The 10,128-nt window shown below is 37.5% G+C and overlaps 2 protein-coding genes across 2 annotated transcripts in view; one reads left to right on the plus strand and one right to left on the minus strand.

Annotated features, from left to right (window-relative positions):
• Positions 1-1,964, plus strand: part of LOC109226640 (BTB/POZ domain-containing protein At2g04740) — a 5,221-nt gene extending 3,257 nt beyond the window's left edge. Inside the window, exons 3-5 of the mRNA XM_019391460.1 lie at positions 254-290; positions 416-549; positions 1,470-1,964. Coding sequence (XP_019247005.1) covers positions 254-290; positions 416-549; positions 1,470-1,857 — 559 coding nt within the window. The 3' untranslated portion in view covers positions 1,858-1,964. The remainder of the gene's footprint in view (positions 1-253; positions 291-415; positions 550-1,469) is intronic.
• On the minus strand, positions 2,380-9,008 carry LOC109226641 (fimbrin-5-like). Its single transcript, XM_019391461.1, has 15 exons — positions 8,903-9,008; positions 8,581-8,726; positions 8,323-8,493; positions 7,566-7,810; positions 7,313-7,484; positions 7,166-7,204; positions 7,006-7,074; positions 6,612-6,728; positions 6,288-6,499; positions 5,091-5,246; positions 4,814-5,013; positions 4,263-4,420; positions 4,089-4,185; positions 3,505-3,596; positions 2,380-2,927 (listed from the first exon to the last, which is right to left on the minus strand). The coding sequence occupies exons 2-15, from the start codon at positions 8,665-8,667 to the stop codon at positions 2,772-2,774; spliced, it is 1,971 nt and encodes a 656-aa protein (XP_019247006.1). The 5' UTR covers positions 8,668-8,726; positions 8,903-9,008; the 3' UTR covers positions 2,380-2,771.

Genomic DNA, 10,128 nt, shown 5'->3' on the forward strand with positions numbered 1-10,128 from the left:
TAACCCCCCCCCCCCCCCCCCCCCCCTTTCCTTCTTCCTTTTCCTTTTAAAAAAAGGAACTTGATTTACTCTGTTGCATGCATCATCAACATTGACGTGATTGTACCTTTAACTGATAACCAGTTTTACTCACCAACTCGCTTTGATGTGACTCTAAATGACATATGACTTGGCTTTCAAGTTTCAGCTGTACTTATTTCCGTTGTTTCATTTTTCAACCTCTTGCTAACAAAATCATATTTTTGTTAGCCAGGTATACTGATGGATTAAAGGACATCGACCTTGATCAAGTATGCTGCTTGAATTTCTAATTAGAAGTAGCCGTTCTAGTTAAGGAATAGGAAATTCTGTTTCTTTCTCCTCTGCGTTGATTTCTCACATAGTAATTTTTGATGCACATAATCTCATTTATCAGGCTGAAGAAATGTTTGATGCTGCTTCAAGGTACCTGTTGTTTCCCCTTAAACGTGTAGTAGCTGATGCACTGCTCCCACATTTGGAAATGGTTCCTCCTGCTGAGTTGTGCCATTGGCTGGTATTATCAGACATGTATGTGCTATCTGTTTTCTTCAGCCATATTCCTTCTTTATATACCTATATACATAAAAAAGGTATACACATTCTTTGAATGTACATACCAATTTCTGCTCAAGGATTTTCTTGATCTCTTTGGTTGTGGATTATGACCATATTTTAATTACCCTTTTTGGATGTTTGAGCTACCAGCTAAAATTCCTGTACACCAGCTTTATTTGGTGTCTGTAGTGTAATATGCATTTTTCTTGATGCTTTTTTTGTTTGATTTAAAAACTGAGAATAGATTATTGTGACTGCTCTCAAACTCCTAATAGTTGGTTTATGAAAATCAGAGTCAATTGTGACTTGGTGGTCCGGCCCTTCCCCGGAGCCCGCGCATAGCGGGAGCTTATTGCACCGGGCTGCCCTTTTTAGAGTCAATTGTGACTTAAACCTTAAAAGAAACCTCTCCAACACCATTAGCTTCTTTATTACAGTGTATGTCATGACATTTCTAGAGCACAAGCATGGTCTAGGTTTGGTAGGCTTGTTCTGAGTACTAGCATGTTCATCCAGTTCCATATACATAGTTCCAGTGTGGTCTTTTGAGAGTTCATTGCCGATATGGAGATATGAGATGTCTTGAATCAGCAAGGAGAAACTCATTTAGGAAGTATTTCCCTGATAGTGACACCATATGTTCTCTTTGATCCAAGCCTATCATGGACTTGTTTAATAAAAGGAAATTTATACTCAATCACATGTTTGACGTGGCATCTTGGAAGAGGGTTAGTGTTAAGCCAATAGATTGGGTGTTTCTTCTGCAATCCTATGTAGATGCTTTTATTTTTGCACCGTAGGAAAGCTAAAGGAGAATGCTCAGATTTAAGACTCTGTCTGGGCTATTACTGTTGTTTTCTCTTAATTTATTCAAGTTGTTTTTTCTCTTTTAGGTATGGTGTTTTTAAGATTCGGGAGTATTGTCTAGATGCAATGGCATGTAACTTTGAGACATTTGCGGATACTCAAGAGTTTAGGGCAATGCTTTTGACCCTCCCACCACCATCTGGGGATTCATCACTTCGTACAACTGCCCCTAGTGCTCCAGGAGCTGAGATGAACACAGCTGAAGGAAATGTTTTGGATGATCTGCGAGAGAAATGGCTAGAAGCTGAAGCTGCCGAACTTGATGAGAGAGATGAGAGTGCACTACTTTTTGACAAGCGCCTTGAGATGCTCATGCATATTGCAGAACAAGAAAGAGCTGATGGACTTGAACGTAATGCAAGTAACATCGTGTCATCTTCTGTTGTTGTACCAAATGAACAAGAACTCATATGAATTTTATTTTTTCTATTTTTTTAATCTTATAAATGTGCCGTTTGTTAATGTAGCAAAGGAGGATTTTACAGCAGGAAATAAAAGTGATCTTATATGTGAAGTTCTTCTTCCCCTGTTAGCGATTGGAACAATATCTTTTTTCTTATTCTTTTAATTCCTCTTAACGAACTGATCCATGCAATTGTACTTGACCAGAGGACCAATCTAAAATAAATAAACAGTAGGACTATTGCTTGAGTCTTGAAACTGTGTTATTTAATATTTTCTCAAATTTTCCCCAGAAATGGAATTCCGGACTCATAATGGTGTTCTTAGTCAACAACAACAATAACAAACCAGTGTAATCCCAAAAGTGGGGTCTGGGAGGGTAGTATGTATGTAGACGTTACGCCCTGTACAAGGTAGGCGTCGTAAAGTCTGCGTACACATTACCCCAAGACCCCACTTGTGGGTTTGCTGGATTTGTTGTTGCCATAGAACAAATATTTGAAGGATTTTGATTATGCCTGAAGTAGAAGGATCTGATTTAAACTTGCTTGTTATAAATCTTGATGGTGAGATTGACATTCAAATCTCATATCAGTTTTGTTAAGGAAAAACAATAGCTGTCTATTTGAAATCCCTGGTATTCTGTTAAGTCCAAGGAGCCTAAAGATTCTGAAAAAAAATATATAGTTACTTTGTTCTTCCCTTTTACCATCCTAACCACTTTGTGGTGATAAATAGTAGCGACTAAACGAATTATATAGGTAAGTGACATATTGACCAACTATATGAGATTTGTCCTCTTGAAAACAAAAGCTGAGGACCAAATCAGAAGAAGCATTCCCACCCATCAGTGACAATACGAACGATAATATCTAGTATTTATTTTCATGAATTTCTATCTCTCTTGTTGCTGCTCCTTTTTTGGCTTAGGAAGAAGCATTCTCACCATCAGTGGCTGCTGCTGGAGATTCATCGGAAGCAGCACCGTCTTCTTCAAGGATGGTCTCTGGCGTTCCACCTTTGTGTTGCAAGCTCCAAAACATTATGCTTGCTGTTAGAGTAAGGATCATCTTTTGGTTTACCTGTTTGCCAAAGTCAATTTGTTGTCAAGGAAAAGATTTGATTCTTTAGCTTTATATTTGTTTTAAACACCACCAAGACCGGAGTGATGACCACATTGTTCCAAATGAACACACACACACACACACATTGTTCTTCAGCACAAAAGGCTGACTGTTGAATCTTTGGCAGACACGAGATGCCATTCTTTGAAAGCTAATATTTCATAGACAAGAAACTGCTAAGATGCCATTCTTGATATGTAATGCTAAATACAAATCGAAATTAGAGATCACTAATCTCATAGGTCTGTCTAAATTGATTTTCATGCGATTCATTGGAAGAGATTCTGAATGAATCTGAGTTGTAGCATTCAATATAACTTGTCTACACGATATGGCATGTCTGAATGTATAACCGCTGATTACTTTCAGTATGTACTCAATTATATTACAGAATAGCAGCAAGAACGTTAGAACTATGATATCTGTAATGGAAGCACTTAAGTGCAACAAAATGAAGCCTTTAACCACATGATGAACATCTAGCCTATATACAAAATGCAGGTATAATAAAGCAATTTGTTATCTCAAATGGTACCTCAATTATATCCTCTGGCAATAAAAAGATGGAGCATCCAAGTTTCCGCGCAACACTGATTATATAAGTTGCATTAAGCTTTTTATCTTCGTCTGCAATTGCAATCAGAGTCATCAGTACTTTCATGAAGCAACAACAACAACAAACCTAGTGGAGCCCCACAAGTGGGGTCTGGGGAGGGTAGCGTGTACGCAAACCTTACCCCTACCCGAGGGAGGTAGAGGGACCGTAGACTGTATGTTCATGAAGCCCAATGAAAACGAGGTGTGGATATACTGAACTTCTATTTACGAATATATAACAACAACAACAACAACCCAGTAAAATCCCACAAGTGGGGTCTGGGGAGGGTAGTGTGTACGCAAACCTTACCCCTACCCCGAAGGGGTAGAGAGGCTGTTTCCGAAAGACCCTCGGCTCAAGATAATAAAAGGACAAAAGGAGAGAATATTAGATTCACCACGGAGATCATAGGAAAAATAGGAACATAAAATGCAGGGAAAAAAAAATGCAAAGCAAAAACGATGGCTAGTAAATGGATCCTGCGTCGAAAATAAATGAACCATAATGTTTTAAGTGTTTACCTGTTTCTCCCTTGGTTACAACGCTCCAATTCACGACCCTTGGCTCCACTGCACTAAGAAGTTCAAGGAAGAACATCCCATTTGATAGACTTTTGTCCTAACAAAACAAAACAGAAAACTCAGACATTGTGAAATTAGAAACTGATATATCAGTATTGATGCTTTCTTCATCACCTTGAAGCTATCCATTTGAGATTTTCTGCCTGCACTCTTCACTTTACTGTTAGCCCAATTTAAGATGTCAGCATCTGTTATCTCCTTTCCTTGGGCATGAAACCTCAAGTTCTTCAATAGTTGCAGCATTGTAAACCTCATTAGCTGCCACAAAAAGGCTGAAAACAGAAAATGAATCATTTACTTCTCTAATAATAGAACATTTAATAACGACTAGATAATTTAAGGCACATTGCCAAATGTTTGTAATAGTATCATCTTCACTACAAAGAATCTGAAGGGGAGCCTTGGCGTAACGGGTAAAGTTGTTGCCACGTGACCAGGATGTCACGGGTTCGAGCCGCGGAAACAGCCTCTTCCAGAAATGCCGTTGCGTACGATAGACCCTTGTGGTCCGGCCCTATAGACCCTTGTGGTCCGGCCCTTCTCCGGACTCCACGAATAGCGGGAGCTTAGTGCACCGGGCTGCCCTTCACTATAAAGAATCTACTCCGGTAGCATATAGTTTAGCTACATTGGAAAGTAAAGGGAGGTTCAAAATATAATTTTACCTAATATGAGCTTCTTGTTTCCTTGTACAATATCATTTCCAGCTACATTGACAAGGGAGAAATTCAGTTCTTTTCCAATCCTTATGACTTGGTTGCAATTCTCAACTTTCCTGAAAGGCATCTTAATAGGGGGTTTTGTTGCTTGCTTCCAGTTGACTGATCCTGGAGAAATCTTGTCGAGTACCTCCAGTAGCACCCACCTATGCATAAGAGGATGATCAACAAATCATATTTATGAAGTCTAATAATGTTCAGCAAAGAAACAATGAACACCAACCCTGCTCGCACATCCTCAAATAGATTGTTTATGTAAGTATCAATTCCAAGGCTGTTCATCCACAACCGGAAGCATCTTTCTTCTCGAGATGTTTGAGCATCATCTTCCATCATCTCAGCAAAAGATATATTCTTCGTGTCCACTGACAATCCATTCCTAGATCATGGTAAAAAGGGGACTCTTTTATAGATGGGAAAGTACACCATTATGAACTACACTAAGCATAAAATATTAACATGTTAGTTACTCCAAGATCATCAGCGATTTCTAATAAAGATTATACTAAAAACAAGCGAAAGATGCATTGAAGTATAAAACCATTATACAGAAATCAAGAATATTACATCTACGCATATCTTGTAGTTGTCTACAAGCATTAATTCCAGGGAAAACAACAAGGTGCCTTAATAGATTATCTTAATATTCATCAAATGCATCAACTGCATAAAACTAGGTTCACATAATCATTCATTCAATATATGTGCTTTCATAGTTTCATTTTTTTTCTAGAGAAGTTTTTACTTCTCTTACCAAATGATATCAAATCATTTAGAGGTAGAAACATTCACTACTGAATCGAATCGACCTGCTTATATATTTGCTATGAGCATCCTTGTCGCTAACTAGAAGACTAAATTGACAGAATTAACACGTTGCAACCGCATCAACATTCATCACACTGCTTTTGATCATATCAGAGTTCAGTTTCAGACATGCTACCAATATCCATCATGGACTTACAGACAAGTGCACAAACATATGTAATGCTATTGAAGAAACTAAATGAAAAAAACATTAAAGAAGCAAGAATTTACGAGTGAACAGAGTCATTGAACCCTAGTCCCTAGGCTCCATAAAAATGCAAATTGGAATAATATAATGTCATTACACGCTAAAGTATACATAGCTCGGTCGACTGAAAAGTTAAGTAGGACAGCAAGCCTCATATTCCATTTCTTAGTCTAGACTGCACATTACTGCAGAATGTTAACAAAGACTAAGCTGACTTGAGAGTTGGCTTAATTTAGCTCAACTTTCATCGTGAGGATTTTTTTTTCTCCTTATATCTTGCTATGAAATCGGACTATAAAATTAAGAAACTAAAAAATTATATTGGATGTATCAACATCTTCCGCATTATTTAAAGAGAGAAATTTCAGATAATTGGTCTATGGAAAAGAACTTTTTAGTTATTACCTGTGTTGGAATATTTGTGCAACAAATGCAAGATTTAAGTTTGTGGATCCATCTACAATGTCTTGTGGAGTAACATATCTTTTGCAATCCATTTTCTCTGCTTGCTCAAGAATCAAATTTGCTCTTTCAGTTGGATCTTTAGCATCTAGTGTGGTGGTTGTACCATGTTCAGGTGCAAGAACATTAAGCAGATGAGCATAGGCCTCTCCGTCCTGCAGTATAAGTGTAAACTCCGTGTTTAGGAAATGAAAAATCTCCTTTGAAATGTAATGCTACCATTTCCTGAAAAGTTAATTTGATATCGAACTTTTAGAACTATCTCACCTTTAAATCAGATGAAAAATTATTGACTTGCTTCGTATAGCCTGCTTTCTTTAGATGGAAGTTCATCCATTTCAGTAAAACCTTTTCCGGAGGTAAACCCAACAGCTCCTCCACATCCTGCAAATTTTACAGCTAAAATTTAATCTAGCATGAATTTCAAGGTGCCGCATTAGAACAAAGGGCAGTGTGGTGCACTAAGCTCCCACTATGCGCGGGGTCCAGGGAACGGCCGGACCACAAGAGTCTATTGTATGCAGCCTTACCCTGCATTTCTGCAAGAGGCTGCTTCCACGGCTCGAACCTGTGACCTCCTAGTCACATGGCAGCAACTTTCCCAATAACCAGGAGGTGCAGCATTAGAACCGAAACAGGAAACCAATCAACTATTAGCAACCTTGCTGTCCTCCACCAATTCCACAAGTTGCGGAGTTTTCTTCAAATTGAGATCAGCTAATAGTTGTATCTGATATTTCAAAACAAGAACATCAAAAATTATGAGTAATGATTCCTGCTGCATTACGAGCATATTGAACAGGTATATAGCAGAAAGATACCTTGATAATTTGAGAAATCAGCCCAACAACCAGATGAGGCTAAGAGAACAAAAAAACACAAGAAACTTCAGCAGCTATAATATTGATTAATATAAATGTTATGTGCCAAAACTACTGAAATATGTAAATCGTGCAGATTTCACATACTCTTGCTTCAACTAGATCCTGCGTGCCAATATTGACCACTGTGCAACCGATAGCCTTGGCAGAATTGAGGCAAAGAGTGTGGTTCTCATTCCTCTCCCATGGATTAAGAACCTTTTTGGTATTAATAGCGCGCTCATCTATAGTACCAGGGACGGCAACATTGATAAGCTTACTGCATTACATGGTTTAGCAAATGAATCAATAAACATGCAAGTGAAATAGAATCATTGTATGCTGCATCCTTAACACTTACCATAGAAGAACACCGTCTTTTGCCAGATCAAAGAGTGCATTGGTAGACGGATCAATAGGAAGATAATCCTTCAAAAACTTGTCATCTCTGAGAAAGCTATTGATGTGGGCAACATATGAAGTCTTTTCAGATTCACTAATGTTGTGACGAATTGTGGTTGTTCTGGCCTTGAGGAAAGAGGACGAGGTTTTCAATTTCGTATTCCCCAATTTAGCAGTAGCTCGTCCTTGTAAATCAAGATATGCCTAGCCATAATAAACATACATATACGGTTACTTATTTTCCATCACTTCAGTTGATACAACGAACTTATGAGAAGCACTTCGAGAAAGATAAGAAAATAAAAGAATAACAAAGTAAGGTATAAGAGATCGAACTTCATATTAAGCCAGGTTGATAGGCTCATTGCTTTTAATCGTCCTTGAAATAACGATGCAACGAAGATGAAAGCCAAACATGTCAAAGCAAATTAGAGAACCATGAACTTTATGACATTTGAAGTTGATTTATTCAGCTATTCTTTAAAGCAACAACAACAACGAACCCAGTGTAATCCCACAAATGGGGTCTGGGGAGGGTAGTTTTAGCCCAACACCCCTACCTTGTGAAGGTAGAGAGGCTGTTTCCGATAAACTCTTAGCTATTCTTTAAAGCCAAGTTTGTAATTCATTCCTTTTGAATACCAAATATATTGTTAGATAACATTAGAGAACGAGGAAATTATTACAAGTACGCGATAAAATTGCCTACAACTCACCCGAAGAAAGGATTCAAAATCGATTTCTTCAGTCATATCAGAAGATGACTCGCTTAATATGTGGCTAATGTCATCCTCAGTAAGAATATCTTTGAAGGCCTTAAGTTTGCACATAACGTCCGGCAGATCTCCCAATGTGACCTTTCCAGATTCATTCCTCGCAGAAACATACTGTAACCAAATTTCAGCTAACATATTATAAGAAAAAAATGTATTTCTAGCCGTAAAAAAAATTAAAGAACAGAATATCAAACATACTTTGGAATGGAGGCCACGAAGCTCGACTTGGGTGAATTGGCTCTGAAGCCATTGATCAGAAACAACAACACCAACAAAACCAGACATTTTTCTTAATTTTGGTGCTTTTTCAAATCAATCCCCACTGAGCACAAGATCAACTATACCTTCATTTCACAAACCAAAACATCAATGCCAGAAAAAAATAAGAACGACAATGTATTGTCAATATGATTTGCATGCAGATTGAGATTCAATAAATTTGACGTGCACTTTTATGTGATAATCAAATGATGTTAATTAATTAAAAGATTTGTGGACATAGGTAAAAGATGTAACAAACCTGAGGTAGAATCAATTGCTCATGGGGGGGAGAAGATGGACGAATCTTGATTACGTAAGTTGGCATTTGCTGCTTTACGAGGAAAATGAAATGAGAAAAAACCGTTTTACCTATCGGACCCGCGAAATACAGGGGACTAGACTATACCAAAAATAAGCATTTTCTTTCCATTTTTGTTATTCCATTGATCCATTCTTTGTTTCTGGACGAGTTTATTTAACTTCTATAAACGCATTAGTTTATGTATAATTTTTTAATTAATTAGTCACTTAAAAGATAAACATATAATTGCTCATAATAGGGTGATTGACAGGAATGGCCCTGCAAGGGCCTGGTGTGAGCACGTAATTTTTACCCTACAAAAAATACTCCTATAAAATCCACAAAAAGATACATTTTTTCTAATTGTTTTTAATTTTTATAGAATTTCTAGGAGTTTCTTGTTAATTGTTTTTTTGCATTTAGTTACATATTTAATATCTTAATCATAGAAAACACCATAAAAAATTTTTAAATCTTCATTTCATGAAATTTTAGGTTTAATTGCATTTTAGGAAATAATCACTCATTAATCATTAGAATTAATACATGAAAATTACAACAAAAATACATTAATATTTTTTCTTTACATCTTAGTTAATAATTCAATTAGTTTGATTATTACTTAACTTTTAGATACTTTGGTTCTAATGGTTTAATTGTGCAACGGTTAATTGGGTATCTTAATAGTAGGTTAATTTTGAAATTGAAAGAAAGAAAGGAAAATGGGCCATTTTGAGTTTCAAAACCAGACTGGGCTAACTCTAAATGGCCCAGTTGCCTTAAATCCCCCCAGTCCATTCTAAAGTCTGACCCACTCCAGTCTCCACTTTAAAATAAAATGACCATGTTTTAATCCGGGCTGATCCCCACCATTGATTACCTTAAATCTAATGGCTACGAACTAATTCCCCTTTTCCCTTATAACTGTCCGAGAACACCCCCCCCCCCAAACCCTAAGCAAATACTTCACTCTCATCTCCCTCATGTCTTCCAAATCCCCTCCCAAACCCTAGCCGCCCCAAGACCCTTTGCCGGCGGTGCCGCTTCAAACAACCCCAATCTCCCCAAAATCTTTACCCCATAATCCCACTCCTTCTCATCCCATATCCCTCCGTTATTTCTTTCAAAAACCTCCAAAATCTCTTAATCTTTAAATCAAGGAAACCCTAAAACCTAAATCCACC

The sequence above is a fragment of the Nicotiana attenuata genome, chromosome 6 (assembly GCF_001879085.1).
Source record: "Nicotiana attenuata strain UT chromosome 6, NIATTr2, whole genome shotgun sequence".
NCBI classification, from domain to species: Eukaryota; Viridiplantae; Streptophyta; class Magnoliopsida; order Solanales; family Solanaceae; genus Nicotiana; species Nicotiana attenuata.